An 18,279-nucleotide genomic window follows, 5' to 3' on the forward strand; every position below is an offset into this window, starting at 1 on the left:
TTTTTTTCATTATCGTTTCTTTGACAACTCGTGAACGTATACTTGGCTTTTCAGGCTCGCGCAATGGCGCCCGGTGTGCGTCGCTACCACCTCTTCTCTCGCATCTGTGTTGTTCTACCTGCTAACCGTCCTGACAGACTAGACGAGCCGGCACTCGGGGTGGCTACGCTGAACACGACGACTTCGAAGGCCTACCTGTGCGACAATGGCGGCAAGAATGGAGCACCATTGTACCCCCACCTCAGCAAGAGCCCCAGTCACAGAATGACATCTGGGCGATCGAGCTCATCCACGGCATGCCCAAGGACGCGAATCTCCTCCCTACACATACGCAGGAGCTTCTGCGCGCAGCGCGGTCTGGTGCAATCTATAAGCGCCAACCTCTGGTCGAGGAGGAGGAGGGTCCTGACCCTGAAGCAATTCTATCAGAGAAGCCCGAAAAGAAAGAAGAGGAGGACGAAACAGTCAAGGGGTACACAGTGCGGACGTGGAAGCAGCTGCCCAGGAACGTGGAAGCGAACACGACATCGTACCTGGCCCCGCGGCGAAAGGGCATTGTTCGCATAGCTAGCAAAACAGTGGAGGAGAAGATTGTCGGGGGCGCCACCGTGACACGTGCGACTGTGCGGAGGATCGACGCGGCGGGCAACCCATACACAGAGGAAGTGACCCTGGTCGATGGTCAGCAGGTGGAAGGAGAAATCATCGCTACACGACAAGCGCCCGTCGCAGGACTGGGCGAGGGACTTGCGCCTCCGCCGGTGGTCCGTAAGAGGCCTCCACCGCCGAAGCGCAAGGGCGGACCGGGTCGAGGCAAGAAAAAGATCAAGTTGCCTTTGCCAGGGCCCGGTGTCCCAAGCGCTGGGGGTGCTGTCGGTACTGATGCAGCTGTCAAGCTTGAAGGGGACCACCATGTAAGTGGCAGAAAGCAAATGGCTCACAGTGCTCGTGCTAATACAATGCAGGGTGAGAGAAGGGAAGGTGAGGCAAACCATGACAGCGAGATGGCCGACGGCGACGAGAACGACGAAGACGACGAGGAAGACGAGGACGAGGGCGATGAGGGCGACGGGGCGGAGTCTGGCAACGACAAGGACATGTCAGATGTCACACAACCAATCGAACCCTCTGTGCTGGACAATGCCGATATTGAGATGACTGATGGCCAGCCATCGGAGCGGAAAACACCGCCTCCCAACCCTCTCACGCTGGCGCCTCCAGCGGCTAGCTTAGCGACAGCGTCACCAAAGGTCGAAGGCAGCCCTTTGAAGAACGTCGCTGTTGCGTCGCCGCCAGCTCTGGAAGTGGCGCCTGACCCTCAAGCAACTGCAATCGTGGAGGTACCAGCAGTCACTCTTCCGCCCATCGACAAGCCACCAGTAGAAGATTCCGTCGTTGCTGAGCCACCGTCCACCATTGTTGGCGAGGAGCCTGACAAGGCTGCTGATCGCGACATTCCCAAAGATATTCCACCAGGACTCCCCCAACAAACGTCGACCGAGGAAGCACTCCTACCTCCTCCCCCGGATCAAGTGGGCAACATTTCGTCACCGAAGGATTCCCCTGCCGTCGACAAATCGTCAGAGGCTAGCCCGACCGGTGGCAAGGCAGATGTCCAGCCTGGCGAGGAGGCCGTGCCTGCTCGTCCCGACCTGACACATACATTGACCGAAGACACGATCAAGCCGGATGACTCTGCATCCGCCGTGGATGTGTCGGGACCGCCAAGCGAAGCTGCGCTTGCGACGAGTGTGCAATCAGATGTTGAAGTGCCCTCTGTCGCTGAAGAAAAGAACGAATCGCCAGAGGAGCCGATGGCCGCTGAACCGACCACTCTCACGGAGGAACCTGCGGTCGCTGAGGCTCCCGAAAAAGGGGACGTCACAATGGACCAGGTCGATGCTGAGTCCCCGGCCCAGCCAGTTCAAAAATCCCCGTCCGCTGAGGAATCCAACTCAGAAGAGGAGCCACCTGCTGGGCGGGAAGCCGAGGACAGTGAGCCTACGCCCGTCGATGACACCAATAAGGAGGACCCAGCCCCTGCGTCTATACCTTCAGTGGCGGGAGATGTCGCTGCATCAGATCCGGCGACAGTTGACCAGACGTCGAAGCCAGCATCGCCACCAGCCGAGGAGCAGAAACCCGATGTCGCCGAGGGCTAGACTCACGCAGACGATTGTACAGCAACCTCGGGCGTTTTGTCTGTTTGTGTTGAGCTTGGCTAAATGGCGCATGGTCTAGAGTTTTCGCGGTTATACGTGCTCACTAGAGTCGATGGGAAATTGACCCCCCCAATGTTCTTGGATAACCCCAACTTGGTGCTAGGGGATAGATAGCGAATAGCAGCGAATGAGCTTTCGTTTTCTCAATTTTCAAAATGTCTCCAAGGAGCACCATCTATTACAGCGCTTGTCATCATAAGCCTGGATAGCAACGTATTTTTACAGCACGGCCTCGGCCTAGTGTACAGCCCATTTGTATCTCTCCCCATCATTGAATCGCGTCCTCTAGTCGTAACTGCCCCAAGGTTAGCCCGAGTCACAATATTGATGTAGACAGGAAGATGGCATACCCTTGCTCCTTTTGCCTCGCAATCTCGCCGTGCTTGCCAGTCTCCTTACCCTGCTACAGTCAGCGTGCGGTCACAGCGCACGGAAGCGCGGGCATCCTCACTGATTGTCCACCCTCGACGACCAGCCTGTCAATCTGGTAGAACTGTCCGATGACCGTCTGCCTCTGTTATCGCAGTCAGCACAATCCTGGTCGGGATTCGTAATCGTGGCGATGAGGCAGGCCTACCTTCATCATCTGCAACTCCTGGAGACCCTTCTGCACGAGCTCCTGCACCTTTCGCTCATCCTGCACGCCCTTGTTGTCGTGGAAGGCATCGATCGTTCGTCGCTTGGCGTACTCGCGGTAGTTGTAGGCGGTGAACTGCTTGCCCTGGCGGAGAAGCTGCCTGTACTGCGAGAGTGTCAGCTCGCCGCCATACTCTTCTGGCAAAGCTTCGTCGCAGGGGCTAATGGGACAGCGTGAAGAGGTGGCGCGCAGCCAGGGCGGGACTTACCAGTGACCGTACTTGTTGCGCCATGTTGCCTTGTGATGGTGCTGACATTTTCGATGGACTGTGAAATTTAGATAGATGACGATGTCTGCGAATGGTTGGCCCCGGTGTTTGCGGCGGGTGGAGAATTTACCGAGCTCCGAGGCCGGAAGAACCACCTGCACCGACCAGAAGCCCGAGCAGGCTTAGGAAGGGCAACCAAGATTGCTGTAAAGACATTGGCAATATGCTAATACTTCTTTACTTCAATGAAATTAGAGACCGTAATGCACGGGGTTCACGATGAGCTGGCCCAGGGAATGGCATCAGCAGGGCAATACTGACAAATGGGTTCTCGAATTTACAAGCGGAATTTAGCTGATGCTATAAACCGGCAAATGTCGTCGCCTTCATCGACTCTACCATACCAGGAGGTACTTTCATACCATCCTCGCCTTCCGCGCCATGGCTCTCAAAGCTCAGCAACGCCTCCTGAATGGTCTTCTCCGAAAATCCTGGGGTATTCATCATCTCCTCAAAACGCGACCGCCCCGTCAAGTCACCCTGCAGCTGTGCAGTCAAGACATGCTGTTTCTGCACATGGTTCGGCTTCACGACGGTATGTGGCTTCACCCTCCTCCCCGCGCTGATGAGCGGTGTGAACGCCAGATTCGTCACCGAAGCGTTCAGATTCGCCAGCAACGTGGGCGGCGCGTTCGGCGCCAGGGTCCATCGCAGGATTTTCCCGCTGGTGTGACCTGTTAATACCGTTGTCCCGTCGTAGCTGCTTGTGAGACAGTTGAAATCCCCAGCATCGTCATCAGCCACAGCAAGTGGCTCGCTGGCCTGCACGACGATGCTCGGGGGTTCGGCTGCACGCCCGCCAAGGAGAAGCTTCTCTCCGAAAAACTCGACGATGTGCATCGCGCCGCCCTCTGCCGCAACGTAAAATGCCCTCGCGCATGGGTCGAGTGACAGACACAATGGCGCGGTGGGAAATAGGATGGTCCGCAATACCTGTCCTGTACGATAGTTCCATACTATGCATGTCTTGTCTCGACTGGCAGACACACATAGGGAGCTAGACTCGACCAGGCCAGGGCCGGCCACGAGGTCTGTGATGCCACCGCGGTGATTCGATAGCACGATCTCAGGCTCTGGCTCGGAGTTGTTGGCGTCGAGGTCGAGCAACGTGGTTCGGGCCCAGACGTTAATATTGGAATCATCCGACGCGGTGAGTATGTGATGTGGCGTGACGGTGATGCACATAATGGGCTGCACATGGCAGGGCGGCGTCGTGACCTGACGTCCGGTGCAAGTCTGTGCCTCGGTCAGCGTGTGGTGAGAGGAGAGGGGTCTGAGAAGAAAAAGAAGAAACGAACCTCCCATGCTATGAGCCTCCCTTCGGTAGTGCCCACTAGCAGCACTTGGCCAGCAAGGGCTACGCTCTTCACCCGCTCTGCAAACGAGATGAGGGCTTCTTGGTTGCCACGCAGCCGTGAATAGACATGGACGTGCGCTTTGCCATCTTGTGCGCTGAAAATGTGTGTCTCATTGAACGCGAGGCCGTGTCTTGGGCTGGAACTTTTCTTAAAGGAGGACTTGACTGCGTAGGTGGGTGTGATAGTCTGCGTGTAGATGCCAATGTCCTTTGAAATGGCGGTGTTGGCGGCCAGAGGCGGTCCGCATATCGACGAGACGAACTCCTCTGTGAGCATGGTGGTGTGGTCGAGGTTTGAGCGAGGGACAGACGTGAGTTTGTTGGTGAGCGGGTGAGTGAGTGGACGTGCGCAAAAGCATGCAGCATTAGCTCCAAACGGGTGCCACGATGGGAACTTGATCCCTCAGATGCAATACCATGAGAACAAGGTCTTCTAGAATGACGGTTTCAAGGTGAAGAGCTAGGCGTTGGGGGCTGCTGTCTTCGCCGTCTGTCCGTGGTCGTTGGCGAGACGTCCGTGGTCGTTGTGAAAATCTGGTGATCGACGCCGGGATGTGCAGATGCACAAGAACCAACTGGACATGGAAGCTGCAGCGCCATTGCGTCCCTTGCCGTGGCCGGCATCCACCAAATACTCTGCATAAAGTACGCTCAGACCAGCGCTCAGGTACCTGTGCAGCTGCTAGTGGGCTTTGTGCAGACAGCTGACCTGGATAATGCTTAGTGCCAGATGCACCCCGCCAGCCGCTCGACTGTCAGCGGCCCAGGCGCGCTAGAGGCCGGTGGATCATCACTAAAAGATCCGTCCCTCCACTGACGCTTCTCATCACTAGACCAAGCGTCCCTTTTCTTTTTCTCTCTTCCTCATCATCAGATCCACATCGTCGGTCGCCTTCAGCACCGTCAAGCGAGCCATGCCACGCCGTGCAAGGAATCCAGTCCCCGCGCGTGCATCCATTTCCCGAGCCCGCGTCGCTTTGACACACACGCCAGCAGCACCTCCATGGTGAGACCTCTCCCACGCGATGACGACCCTTGTCCGTGAGGGTGTCAAAGGGTCCAGGCTTTCGCCCATAAGACAGTCCCAGTCCGAGACCATGTGGGCAGATGCTCACCTGCGCTCTGGAATGGAGCGCGGTATAGTGCGAGTCGCAAGGGAGAGATTCAATATCCGCAGCGTCATCGTGGAACGGAAGGTTTTACAAGCTAGCTCCAGTTACGGCAGAGTGAACACCTGTTGTGCGTGCGGCTGACAAAAACTGTGTCAACTGAGCTTAACATAGCGAGCTGTAATAATGCTAATAATTCAGAATTTCACGCGCAATCTCTCGATCAGTCGAAGCATAGTCTACCGCCCAGCCTGTCTGCCTGCCTGACTGCCAGCGCGGACACCTGATGAAGTCGCTGTGCCACCGGATGTTTCGTCAATACGAAGCCTGGTAAACGTTCTGTTTCAAATGAATGATATCACCAGACTTGGTTGGTGCTGCGCTTGCAGAGAGTTGCAAACCTCGAGGCAACACAACAGTGGGCGATACAAGTTCTGTCACCGTATCATGCCGGCGCCCGAACGCTAGGTCCTTTATCATCCAAGACAGACCAACAGTTACTCCCCGGTCACGCCACACCATGAAATCCCCGTACAGTGAACCGCCGCTATAGTCCGGGGTTCATCTCGTTGTGGGGGGACTTGTTTCTCGAGGTTGTGTCGAGTGCTACGGGTCTCGGCTGGTACGCACACGCACGCCCTCGAGACAAGCCTTGATCTTTGAGCGATCGCCCGTCATGCCAAGCTTCACATACAAGAACCGGCCATCGCAAGAGAAAAGCTGCGACCCGTTTCGATATCCTCATGACATCGGGAAATACTGGTTGTCATCCTCCACAGTAATCCGTACATCCTGGCGTCTGTCATGCGGTTGAGCCCACGCCGAGCCCATCCAGGCCACCCCTGCGTCCACCGGCATACACTAGTCAAGTCCCACATTGCCTTGCTTCTTCTTGATCTGTGCAACCTCAGATATACCACGCACGACACCTGGGCGGATGGGGAGCCTTGCGTCGTGGTTCAGTAAGGGTCAATGGATTGCAGCCGGCCGTGCGGTGCGTCCCTGCCCATCGCCGTGCGTCAACACAGTTTTATTACTGCGTGCTGTCACCGCACTTTCAGTGAGACCTGGACTCTCTTTTCAGGCCTCGTCGACGCGGGACTTGCGACAATAGCATTCAAATTGTCTCGGTTTGAGTAGGGACCGCAGTTGCACAGCAGGGGCCCTCCCTACCCAAGCCTTGCCTGCCTTGGCCTCGAACACTGCCTGCATTCCTGTCCCGAGCTACTCGTGCTCTCGCCATTGTCTCGCGTGCGCAGTTATATCAGTAGCCACCTCCCGGCCAGAGGCTACCTGCCAGCGCAGTCGCCGGGCTCTAACCCGACAACACACATGCTTTCCCTGGACCCCCAGTCGATGACTGGCCGTCGCGCTGTCGTCACCCGCTCACTTCCCTCCCCGGAGCAGGGCATATCGCGAACCCGTAAAGAAAGCACAGCGTCAGCAACACGGAACCGGGCGTCTTCCCTCAACACGATAACAAAGCGCAGATCGGTCACCAGCATGCGAGGGCTTATGCCGCTCGCACTGTCCCCAGCTGGCTCGGCAGCATCTAGCCCGTCAACACCAGGAGAGCAGATCGGAATCATGGTGGACGACTACTTTCCAGAGATACTCGCCAAAGATCTTCAGCGATCAAACTCGACGTCCGGACATCGACCCACCAGGCGTGAGCTCCCCCGTACGGCAAGCCCTGCCAGTGACTGTGGTCCTGCTTCGGCCATGTCTGGAGCCCATCGCTCTATCAGTTCGCCTTACCACGGCGTCTCTGGATCGAGGCGATGCCTCGGGCTCATTCAGGAGCGTAACTCTGTCGTATCCTTCCTCGAGCAACAAAATCACCATCACCACCACCTGTATCACCAACGCTCCGCTTTCGACGAGGACTCGAGCGACGAGGACTCTTTTACTGATTTTTCCGCATCACAAGACGCTGTCATCCGCGCCATGAGCTTCCGGGAGCAGTCCATCATCACAGCTGCCACGTCGTTGGCCTCCTCGACCTGGGCGCCGTCTCCGAGCACGCATCCATGCCACATGGTCAGAGGACACAGTTGGATTGAAGCGGACTCGGAGGACGAAGGTGTACCAGTCGACCACACAAACGAGGAGCACATGCCCGGTCTCTCGCCAAGGCCACCTACGCCGCCAGCTTCCAACAGCAGTGCTGGCTCGACGGCAGAGATGGCTGATATAGCTCGCAGAGCTCCACCAGGCAAAGGACACCGGAAATCGTACTCCATTGGTGGTTTATCCACACCACGCCGAAGGCCCTCTGCTCGTCTGCCGGATGAATCACACAGAGCCGGTACTTCATCACCTGCCCCTGACGTCCCTCGACAACCAACCCAGTCTCGCTCGAAATCGACGTCCCCTGCAATCCATCGACAGCGAGCGTCCAGCTTGCAGACGAGTCGCCATGATGGCTTCACAGCTCCTGTTCAGCACTCGCGACACAAGGGCGCGATCGCTGCGTCACCTCCAGATTATCACTTCTTCAATCGGCCCATCCATGCCGAGGAGGACGATGACTTGTTCAGTGGCGAGGATGCTCCACGACCGAAACGCAGCCGTACTACCAACACAGTCTTCATCCGCCCGTCGCCTCCCCCATCTCCTCTCCCCAGCGTGCAATCATGGCTCAACGGGAGCACACAGGCCTACACTGCACAACCCCCAGGCGACGATTTACCAAAGGCTGTTCCCCTACCACCCAACGTCGTGGAAACCCTGAGAGTATCCATTGCATGTTTTCCAGAGACAATGCTCCTCACTGACAGTCTCACCGTGGAAACTATCCGCAACTACGCCAAAAAGGTTCGACAGCCCAGCAACGACGCCCTACTCAGCAACCTACAACCCGACTCACCCAGCGGAACGCCTCGCAAGTCGCTTTGGAAACGAGCCATGTCATACAAGCGCTCCGCGGCAACGCAGCTCCACCAGAATCCGCGATCATCCATCTCGGGCGGCGGAACTCTCAAATCACCCAGCACAGCAACCCTCGAGAACCACGCGCCCAAGACCTGGGCGCCCCTGAAACGCGTATTCGGCTGCTGCTCTGACTACATACTCGATGCGCTGTGGGCACACATTGTCGCCTACAACTGCATCTCAGCCCTTGTGCCCCCTCTCCCCGCGGGTCGCGCACAGAACCGCCTCAGCAGGCCGCCCACGTCTCATGACAAGGAGGAGATCCCCAAGAAGGCCGCCTCCCTCCTCGGGCTCGCCGCTTCTCCGGACAACTTTACGCGAAAGCTGACGTCGCAACTGCCTTGGGGTCTCAACAAAGAGACCATGGTGACGGAGCAGTCTGCCAAGGCGATCAGCTACGATAATACCGCGAGAGATATACAAACCGGTCTCATGAGGTGCATCATGCGCCTGATCGCGACGGCGAGACTCATGTCTGAGCATGGATCTACGGAAGACAGATCCGTGGAGGTGGAAACGAGTAATGTGGACGTGCTGTTTACGAGATCACTCTGCGAGATTGTGCGCATAGCCGAGGATAACGCATGAGCTGCCTCGCCTCATTCTTTTTGGTTTGGGTGGATCGACGCCCGTGACGGTACGGCCTACAGCCTGAAATTGTTGCATAGAGTTTCTTTGGCGTCAACTCGCTTATCTTGTTTGGTGGACTTGGGATACCCTCATTTGTTTATTAGCTTTTCTTGTTGTTCAGCGAAGGTTGCCGAGTTGATGAATATATGGAGCACCTGATAGTTTTCAACTACTCGGCTTCACTTTGAACTACCCTACGTTGTTGCATGTCCACCTGCCAACATGCCTACCGCATAACTGTTGCAACATCCGAGCTTAATACTATACGAACCATTCTTCATTGAATAGATGGGCATTGAGTTTGCGCATCTATTAAGAGACGCGTCCGTATGTGTAGCCAACGCGATACTGCCTCTAGTAAAACAGTTAAGAAGACGAAAACTTCACAACCCAACTCACTTTGCACAGTCAGCTTCATCTTGCTCTTTTCTTGTTTTATGAAACATGAACCATGCAGGAGTTCCGATAGCGATTCAATCCTATCATCAACCTCAAGGCCCTTCCGAGAGAAGAACTGCCCTCAACCGCTGAATGTCCTCCGCGCTGGCCATGCAGCAGCCTCCCACGACGACGCATCTCCACTCGCCTCCAGCAATGGCGTCTCTGACTACACTCTTCAACTGCTCTTCCCAGCTCTCCCTGCCTCCTGTTTCAATTCCAGATGGAACCTCCCATGTTTGCGTCTCGGTGTTGTAGACTTCACCGTTTGTACCGTCGGGGTAAAGCACCAGTGCCGGCCACTCGTCAAGTTTGCCCTGACCGATCAACTCGCGAATGACGCTCCCGTATACCTCCACTATGCCCTTCAGCTTCCACACCTTGGTGCAGTTGATCCCAATCCCCCATGGCAGTGGACCGTCAGTCGGATCCATCATTGCCCTTACAGCGTCGCCTGCCGAAGCACCGTCGGGAAGTGTCTCGCCCTCGCCAGGGTATAGGCAAGAGACCCAGTGAGGGACGTTCGAGAACACTGGGTCAGAGTGGGCAGCCCTCCTCATAGCTCTGATTTCGTCCAGCCGCGGCACCGTTTCGAGGGCCACATATCCAACGCGCGAGTTGATGTCGTCAACCTCGGCGAAGAGCTCGAACCTCTCCCTATGCCACTCTTCAAGTGCCTCCATCGATTCGTGTTCCGCATCGTACTGGCCGCTGTACTCTTGACTGGGAATCATGCATGCGCCATAGGGACCGATGCTGAGCGCTACTTGAGCCGATCCAGCCTGTTTGGCAACGTCCACCGCGGTAGCCAAGTATCGACTGATCTCATGTTTTCCAACACCATGGGGATGGTCCTCTGATTTGGTGTTCTTGAAGCCATGTATGGAGACTTGATATGTGGCCGTGAGGAGAACATCGACAGGGACATCGCCGAAGTCGGACTGGCAGGCGAGCAGGGTTTTGGGATCAGATACCAGGAGGTCAGTGGACCATAGGGGAGTCTTTGACGACGAAAATTCCACACCGTATTTTTGTTGCAGAGAGGTTCCTAGACCGCCGTCTAGAATGAGAATTGGCGCCATGACCGAGGTTTGTGAACACTTACCGGAGCGATACACATGACGGGAGGCGTATGGGGGCGTGGAGAGAGTTCGATGGCTATTTGCATGTATCCTATACCTGCATAATTGTACCACGCAATTTCCTGTAGCCCGTTGGAAGTTGGTTTCCTAAGCCTAGAATTCATTTTGCAAGTGGTGGCAGCAATAAATGATGGGTCAATCCGCTCAAGATGTCGTGCCTGAAGAGGCCACGCGAAATATCGATCCTAACGTCATTGATGGTGAATAACCCGCCCCTGCTTCTCGTAGATTTCAGTCTGACCATTTTTAGCCCTGCCTCCACGCCCGCGACTCGTGTCCATCGAAGCCCTGCAGAGCACCCCCTGGGCGCGGACTGCGCGTGTGTACGCTGAAAACGATGCCTCGTACTTTCTCAAAGTGAATAAAGTCGTCAGCGTTTTTTCTGAGTTTTGCTAAGCGCTCCAGGTGACAAAGGGGCAACAGAAGCGCGACATGGTCCGCGGTGAGTTCGAGGCCATGTCCGTCATCCACGCCTCAGCCGGCTCACTGGCCCCGAAACCCATTGCGTGGGGGGAGTATGCAGATATCCAAGAAGTCTATTTCTTCCTGTGCGACTTTATAGATATGGACAAGCGGCTGCCCGAGCCCCATGCCTTGACATCGTTCCTCATCGCCCTTCACGAAACAGGAACATCCCCTCAGGGGAAGTTTGGGTTCGAACACGCTACGTACCACGGTGGCATCCGTATTGAACATGGGTGGCATGACACCTGGGAAGGGTATTTCTCTTCCACCACGAAATCGTTATTAGAAAGAGAGCAGCGCGTTTGGGGCTGGACACCTGAACACATGGAATTGGAGACTGCTTTCTTCGACAAGGTGGTTCCCAGGCTTCTCCGTCCCGTGGAGAGCCGTGACGCAGGCATTCGACCAAGCTTTATACACGGAGACATGTGGCACGACAACACTGCTGTTGATCGCAAGACGGGCAATGTCGTGATATTTGATTCTGCAGGCTTCTATGCCCACCATGAGTGTAAGTTGAGCTCGGCAGTCAATGCAAGGGCGAACGGGACTGACGATCCAAAGATGAACTGGCAGTCTGGCGACAGACCTGGAATAAGATTGGGAGGGACTACATCGACGCGTATCTGGCGCAACGCCCCCCCTCTGAGCCGCAGGAGGACTTTGAAGATCGAGCCCTTTTGTATGGGCTGAGGGTCAACATCCTCGATGCCATACTCTACGACAAAGAAGAACAGTATCATGTGGAGTAAGTGTCGTCTGGCACAAGACTGACTTTGGATAGCAGCTGACAGACAACAGTGTGATAGACTCGATGAGGAAACTGGTGTCCAAATTTGCGCATAGTTAAGACCACGAGACTGGTCTGCTGCTTGGCCAAGTCTACCTAAACTTCTTGGCCGCCTCGGCAAAGGTCATCCCCTCCGCCAATGCCTTGGCCACATTCGTGTCAGCCTCGACTTGCTTCCTCATCAACGGCAGCGCCTGTTCCGCCAGACTCCTAGGCAGCACCACGACCCCGTTCATATCCGCAATAGCATAGTCCCCAGGATGAATCCGGACGCCCTTCTGATCCTCCCCACTCTGCAGCTCCACGGGGACGTTGACACCCGTCACCTTGACGACCTCCCCGGGTGCGGCGGTGCCCACGTCGCGCGCCCACAGCGGCCACGCCTGATCACGCTGCTCCTGGAGATCGCGGAAGCGCCCGTCGACAATGGTACCGGCGGCTTTCTGGTACTTGGCGCGGGCGGTCATGAGCCCGCCGTAGACGGCGTTGGGGACCCTGGGGGAGGAAATGAAGATGACAGCGCCTTCTGGGACACTGTCGATCTGAGCAAGCGGTCAGTGCTGTGCTTGTGGCGGGATGGAGAGGACGTACATAGTGCTTCGCTAGCTTTGGCGCTGTGTCATCCAGAGGGGAGTACTTGACCGTGTAGAGGGGGCCTACGATCTTGGTGTCCTCCTGCTGGCGGGTTGGCGACCAGTTGCTCAGGCCAGAGAGGAAGCCCCCATTACGGACTTGGGGGTCTTTCAGCTTTTGCAGAGCATCGCTGACGTCGCAGCTGCTGCGGTCAGATACGGACATATATGAAGTGGTCAAAGTGTACTCACGTGGTGTACTCTTTGAGAGCTTCGACAACGGGATCCTTGGCCGCCATGATAGCCGAGGTTGTGAATGGCCGAGGTGGCGTGAGCTTGAGACAAGGCGTGATGGCGCGTGTGCGAATCAATATCCTTTGCATGGGGTGTCCTATGATCAGAATTCGCGATGAGATGCAGTGGTTCGTTAGGGTATCATTTGATGCGCAGCTTGAAGGTGTGTACATGACAGTGGATGCCGACTCGAGGCTGCCGAGATTCAGATGGGGCGCCCGCACGATCCGGTCTCGGAGCGGGATCCGTCCGCGCTGTGCATGTCCGGGATCTTGGACTGGCAAGTTCCGTTGCAAGTGTCGATTTACATTTATATAATATGACACAACCCATCAACAAGATCACACGTTTCAGACAACGTACACAAGCTAGGCCATGTCTGCCACCACCATCGCCGTACTCTACCCCTTCCAAGTCCACCCAGGTGCCATCAACCTCCTTCAATCCACGCCCAGCATCACCACAGCGAAGCAGTACACAACACGCCCGCTCTCAACTCAGAAATTGTAGCGGAGCTCTCCATCGCCCTAGCCTTTAGCCTCTCGCGGCACGCCACGGGAATTGACCGGCGCGTCGGCAACGGTGAGACCGTCATCCGAAGCCAGACGATGGGCATCAGCCTATCTGAGAAGACAGTCGGTATCGTCGGCATGGGCGACATGTACATCCAAAACGCCAGGAAATGGAGGAGTGTGTGCTCTGCTAACAATATCGGGTGTGGCCCCGTGGTGCCCAAGGAGGCGTGGGCAGACATCTCTCGCAAGCGCATTGACACCCTTCAGGGGCTGCTGCCCGAGGCAGACGTTGTGACGCTGCGCGTGCCCCTTTTGCCGACGACAAGAGGACTTATTGGCGAAGAAGAGCTGTCGCTGATGAAGAGAAATCCCATACTCGTTAACACTGCGCGAGGCAGGCTGGTGGACGAGAAGGTGTCGGGTTGCTGGAGGCGCTCAAAAAGAGGAAGCTATGTGGCGCAGTACTCGATGCAATGGAGGTCCAGTCGCTGACGACAGACATATACCCCGAGTTGCTGAGCTTGGACAATGTCATTCTGACGCTGCGCAACGGGGTGTCGACGGTCGGGACACAGAGTGGCAGCGGGTGTGAGGCCATAAGAGTGTTCTGGCCGTCCTGGCCGGCGAGAGCAATGTGCCAGGGAGGCTTTTATAAATGGTGTGACACTCTTCTCTCTTACGTCTTCACAGGATGCATCATAAAGTTGGGGGCGTAGATCTGGCCCTCGTGAACGCGCATGAATCCGGGGAGATCCTCCGCGTCGACTTGATTGCGCATCCACACATCCATGATTCTCCTCGGCCAGTTGCTCACCCACCAGTACGACAAGCCCCTGTCGGCAAAGCTTTGCGGATTCGCCATGGACAGGCCTTTCTCGCTCCTTTCCGGCAGATGACCGAAGAATGGTCTCTTGTCGCGATGCCTCCACTCGTCTTCTAAACGTGATGTCTCGTCATTCTCGTTGCCGGGACGCTTTTTGGATCGTTCGGCCGAATAGGGGTGCATGTACACCGGCAGCGGCGGATAGGAAACCTTGAGACCGAGCCAAAGAGCCCACGTGGGCATGGTACTCTCTGAGGGCAGACTGAGTCCCGTCTCAAACTGCGCCCGATGCGCCTCCAGCAAGACCGTCCTCGACACTCTAAAGATCGCAGGTGGACGGAACCAGCGTGGCGTGTCATGGCCCTTATTCAGATGTCCCTCGAGCCAGCCACCAAAGACCCACGTGGAGGTCCTCACATCAGCGCAGAAGCCCGTCGCAATAAACGCTGCCTCCTCCCCTACGCCCCACGAGAAGGCGTCATCTTGGGACTTGTCTTGAGGAACCGGACCGATAGGCTTGACATCCGAGATGCGCAAGGCCGGCCAAGCGCGTGACTTGCCCTTGTTCGCCTCGTCAACCCTCACCATCAACTCCTCATAGTCCTCGTACAGCTCCTCGCTGTAGGGAAACGTCGATCTCTCTAGTGCTTGCTTGCGCGGCTCCATCCGCGCAAAGTCCGCCATGACGTCCAGCATCTCCCCCGCATGGCCCATGAAGCGCTGGTCCAGCTCAATCTGCCAGTAGTGGTCGAACTCGGGGTAGTGCAGCGCGAAGAGCTGTAGCGGCTGGTTGATCTGGAACATGGAGCCGTGTTCCTTGACCTGGGGGTACCACGACGCCAGCAGGTTCTCGTCCCACAGGACGGCGATGGACGCGAGCTCGGGCGGGAGCTTCAGGGACTCGAGAGCCTTGCGGTAGGCTTCTGTGGAGGTGTGGATATCGCGCTTGCGGTCTTTGATGTTGATGAGTAGAAAGACGGTGTACTCGGCGCCTGTGTCGAGGCTTGCCTCGGTGATGAGCGAGCGGAGCATGTATATGTTCTCCGATTTGTATCCGACGCCTTCCCAGGAGCGCACGACGATAGCTGTACGGCGGGAGGGGTTCAAAGTCGTTTTCCAGTGTGGCGTGGCGTCGATCGTCGAGTTTGCCAGGAGCGTGAAGCGAGGTTCGTAAATTGTCGTCGGGGGTTTCGGGAACCGCCGCGCATTGGCAGCAGCGCAGTCGTCCTGCAGGTTTGCCCACGAGACCTTGTCCCAGTCTGGTTGGGATCGCGCATCGTTGGTTGTCGTGAAGCCGTACGGCCCATATCGATCGGAAGCTGTCATCCACATTCTCTTCAACCCCAGCTCGCGTTGTGATCCGATGAAAGGTGTCGGGTACTCTGAGCCACCAGTCAGTTACTGCGCCCCAGTCTTCTTCCAATGTACCTACCGGTGTCAAGATCCGAAAAGCGTAGCGCACCGTCATTGTGGTCATCCTTCAAGTTCCCTCGCGGTCCGATACATGGCAGCCTCTTCGCCAGGGGCTTGAGAATGGTCATGTTCATCCTGTCACTGCCATCGCGGATGATGCCCTCCAAGGGCGCTGGCCCAAGCCATTCCCTCTCGGAGCCAATATAGAAGATCCCAATCGATAGCCATAGGAGTAAAGGCACGATTGTCCAGCGAAGCCAGCGGAGCGAGCCGAGACGCGTAGTCCAAGTTGGGAGTTTCATGTCGCGATCAATGTCGCTCGCCGTCGTGCTCGTTGTCGCTATGTCATTATTGGGCCACGCTTGCTTGGCTGTACGTACAGTCTCAGATTATTGCTTGAGACATGGTTATGTATCCAGCACGCATGTCAGGAGCAGATTTGCAAGAGATTGAGCGTTGACTGAAAACAAAGTCAGCATGTGGATTCGACTCTCCAATGACGCGTCAGGGTTGGTGACTGTGTGGCAACGACGCAGGACAGGGATCGGAGTCGGACGCTCGGATTCAAACATGAGGAGCACTAGGCATTTCGCTTTGGTGCATGGAGGCCGTCGTTGACAATGAATTAGTGCTATCTACCGCCGGCGAAGTGTTGTTACGTATCGCAGGATTAACCTCATCAGATAAGATCCCGGGTTTGGAGTGGTCGCGAATGAGCAAGGCTGGAACGGGGAGGATATCTCTGTCTAGGGTAGGCAGTAATATCACTCGTTGACGGGAGTTAACCCCTGATGGTGCTTCACGAATGCCCTCTTTGTACTATTCACAACAGACTACCACATTTAAACCTCCTTGAAGATTCTCGCCGCAAGTTTCAATTGAAATAGATGACCGGAAACGAGAGACCCATCTGCGACTCTGTCTTCGATTCTTCGAGCACTTGCCAGTACGCCACGAGATACCCTCACAATCAAAGAGATCAGCGATGCCCTGTGGCTAACAATATCTAACAGGAGTAGGATCCACAACAAAACGCCTCGGCTCAAAGGCTGAGCGGGCCGTGCCGCAGAGATTATGTCTTTCTTTTTATTTAGGTCTACTCTCACTACATGACGAATTTCAAGTCGGTATCTACCAAAGTCAGTTGCTGTCCATGCAGGGCCAAAGAAAGACGGATGCATACCTAGTGGATGGCTGCACGACAGCTGCGGCTTCTGCGAGTAGTCATCTTCCAGAATGTCGCGGATGCTATTGAGCAGCTCGACGTAGGTCTGGTCTCCATTCGCTTTGAGTGCCGAGATGAAGGCATAAGACATGGCACCCGTGGCCTTGGCGTTGATGGTAGCGTCCGCCCTGCAACATGTTAGCCTCTGCCCTTGCATCCGAGTTGTCACGCATGAAGACGTACGATGTCTGGTCGTCCTTGCTGCCGGACCACATGATGACGTCGGCTGGACTCGTCTTGGTCTCAATGGTCTTCTTGTACGCGTCGTCACCCATATACGCAGTTTTCGCAAAGCCAAGGACGGCACTACCGACGCCCATAATGTTACCCGATGCATACGCTTTGACCGCGTCGAGGAGACCCTCGCCCGCCTCCTTGGCCAGGTTGGGCTCCTTGAGAACACCCTTTGTCGAGTAGATGTACGGCAGATCCATGCACGAGGCCGAGTGACATGAATCGAAGATGGCAGTGAGACGCACACCCGGCTGCAAAGGCTTGACGACGCGCCAGTGGATCTCGTCATCGACAATGTGGCCGTTCTGCTGGTGATCGACAGGGTAGATGACCTCGTCGAAGCCATCGTCCTCGTCGCCATCCAGGTCCTCCGTCTGCCCACCGTGACCAGAGTAATGGAGGAACAGGGAGTCGTTGGGCTGGGCATCCTTCACGAGCCACTGCATGGCGCGAATAATGTTCTCCTTGGTCGGGTGCATGACGGGGTTCTTCTGATCGTCCGTCAGCATGACCATGTCCTCGCGCCTGTAGTTGTACCGCTCCATGAGGAAGGTGGACAGGTTGTGGACGTCGTTGATGCAGCCTCTGAGCTCGCCATCCTGGCCAAAGTAGTTGATGCCGATGAGGAGCGCCTTGCGCTTGCCAGTGCAGTTGGAGTACTGGAACGTGTAGCCCTCAGGGGCACCGTGACCGAACTGCTGAGGGGCGGAGGGCGGCGGCGGGCCCGACCTAGCGTGGCGAGCGGGATATGGAGCCGAATGGAGAGGATAGCCGTACACATCACGGCCTGGGGGCGGAGGATGCTGGGGAGGAGGTGGTTTGGATGGGCGGGAGGAGCCCGAGTAGCCGCCATGACCTTGGCCGTAGCCGGCACCGCCATCGTAGCCACCAGGGGGAGGAGGGGGGGGAGGACGGTTGTAGCCGCCTTGCTGGCCGCTGTAGTGACTGGGAGGCTGGTCATAGCCGCCGCCGCCGTAGCCCTGAGGAGGGCCGGGAGGTGGCGGTGGTGGTGGGTGATGTCCATACCCTCCATAGCTGCCTCCGCCGTGGTGTTGCTGCCCGCCGTAGTGACCCTGGCCAGGGTAGCCTCCGCCACCGTAGTGTGACATGGTTGCTGCTGCTGCTGCTGCTGCTGCTTCTATCCGTCGAGTACGGCTCAAAGCAGCCGCAATGGTTGAATGAACAGGCACCGATGGAAAGAGATGGATAGG

General features: G+C 56.5%; 7 protein-coding genes across 7 annotated transcripts; 4 read left to right on the plus strand and 3 right to left on the minus strand.

The window, feature by feature from the left end:
* Positions 1 to 63: 63 nt before the first annotated feature.
* On the plus strand, positions 64 to 2,162 carry J7T54_005151 (uncharacterized protein; the record flags this gene model as incomplete). The annotated part of the gene is made up of 3 exons (XM_051505894.1): positions 64 to 75; positions 138 to 914; positions 966 to 2,162. 3 exons carry the CDS (start codon positions 64 to 66, stop codon positions 2,160 to 2,162), a joined length of 1,986 nt encoding a protein of 661 aa, XP_051362797.1.
* A 4,763-nt stretch (positions 2,163 to 6,925) lies between these two features.
* J7T54_005153 (uncharacterized protein) lies at positions 6,926 to 9,115 on the plus strand (the record flags this gene model as incomplete). The annotated part of the gene is made up of 1 exon (XM_051505895.1): positions 6,926 to 9,115. One exon carries the CDS (start codon positions 6,926 to 6,928, stop codon positions 9,113 to 9,115), a length of 2,190 nt encoding a protein of 729 aa, XP_051362798.1.
* Positions 9,116 to 9,648: 533 nt separating this feature from the next.
* Positions 9,649 to 10,677, minus strand: J7T54_005154 (homocysteine S-methyltransferase; the record flags this gene model as incomplete). The annotated part of the gene is made up of 1 exon (XM_051505896.1): positions 9,649 to 10,677. One exon carries the CDS (start codon positions 10,675 to 10,677, stop codon positions 9,649 to 9,651), a length of 1,029 nt encoding a protein of 342 aa, XP_051362799.1.
* Positions 10,678 to 10,864: 187 nt separating this feature from the next.
* On the plus strand, positions 10,865 to 12,048 carry J7T54_005155 (fructosamine/ketosamine-3-kinase; the record flags this gene model as incomplete). Its single annotated transcript, XM_051505897.1, has 6 exons — positions 10,865 to 10,937; positions 10,988 to 11,094; positions 11,143 to 11,456; positions 11,568 to 11,713; positions 11,767 to 11,950; positions 12,012 to 12,048. 6 exons carry the CDS (start codon positions 10,865 to 10,867, stop codon positions 12,046 to 12,048), a joined length of 861 nt encoding a protein of 286 aa, XP_051362800.1.
* A 36-nt stretch (positions 12,049 to 12,084) lies between these two features.
* Positions 12,085 to 12,863, minus strand: J7T54_005156 (RraA-like protein; the record flags this gene model as incomplete). The annotated part of the gene is made up of 3 exons (XM_051505898.1): positions 12,085 to 12,534; positions 12,584 to 12,767; positions 12,817 to 12,863. The coding sequence occupies 3 exons, from the start codon at positions 12,861 to 12,863 to the stop codon at positions 12,085 to 12,087; spliced, it is 681 nt and encodes a 226-aa protein (XP_051362801.1).
* An 82-nt stretch (positions 12,864 to 12,945) lies between these two features.
* Positions 12,946 to 13,865, plus strand: J7T54_005157 (uncharacterized protein; the record flags this gene model as incomplete). Its single annotated transcript, XM_051505899.1, has 2 exons — positions 12,946 to 13,021; positions 13,369 to 13,865. The coding sequence occupies 2 exons, from the start codon at positions 12,946 to 12,948 to the stop codon at positions 13,863 to 13,865; spliced, it is 573 nt and encodes a 190-aa protein (XP_051362802.1).
* A 184-nt stretch (positions 13,866 to 14,049) lies between these two features.
* J7T54_005158 (uncharacterized protein) lies at positions 14,050 to 18,177 on the minus strand (the record flags this gene model as incomplete). Its single annotated transcript, XM_051505901.1, has 4 exons — positions 14,050 to 15,578; positions 15,629 to 15,979; positions 16,793 to 16,962; positions 17,018 to 18,177. 4 exons carry the CDS (start codon positions 18,175 to 18,177, stop codon positions 14,050 to 14,052), a joined length of 3,210 nt encoding a protein of 1,069 aa, XP_051362803.1.
* Positions 18,178 to 18,279: the final 102 nt, after the last annotated feature.

This window comes from Emericellopsis cladophorae, assembly GCF_022114955.1.
Source record: "Emericellopsis cladophorae strain MUM 19.33 chromosome Unknown NODE_17_length_331089_cov_116_747350, whole genome shotgun sequence".
Classification (NCBI taxonomy): domain Eukaryota; kingdom Fungi; phylum Ascomycota; class Sordariomycetes; order Hypocreales; family Bionectriaceae; genus Emericellopsis; species Emericellopsis cladophorae.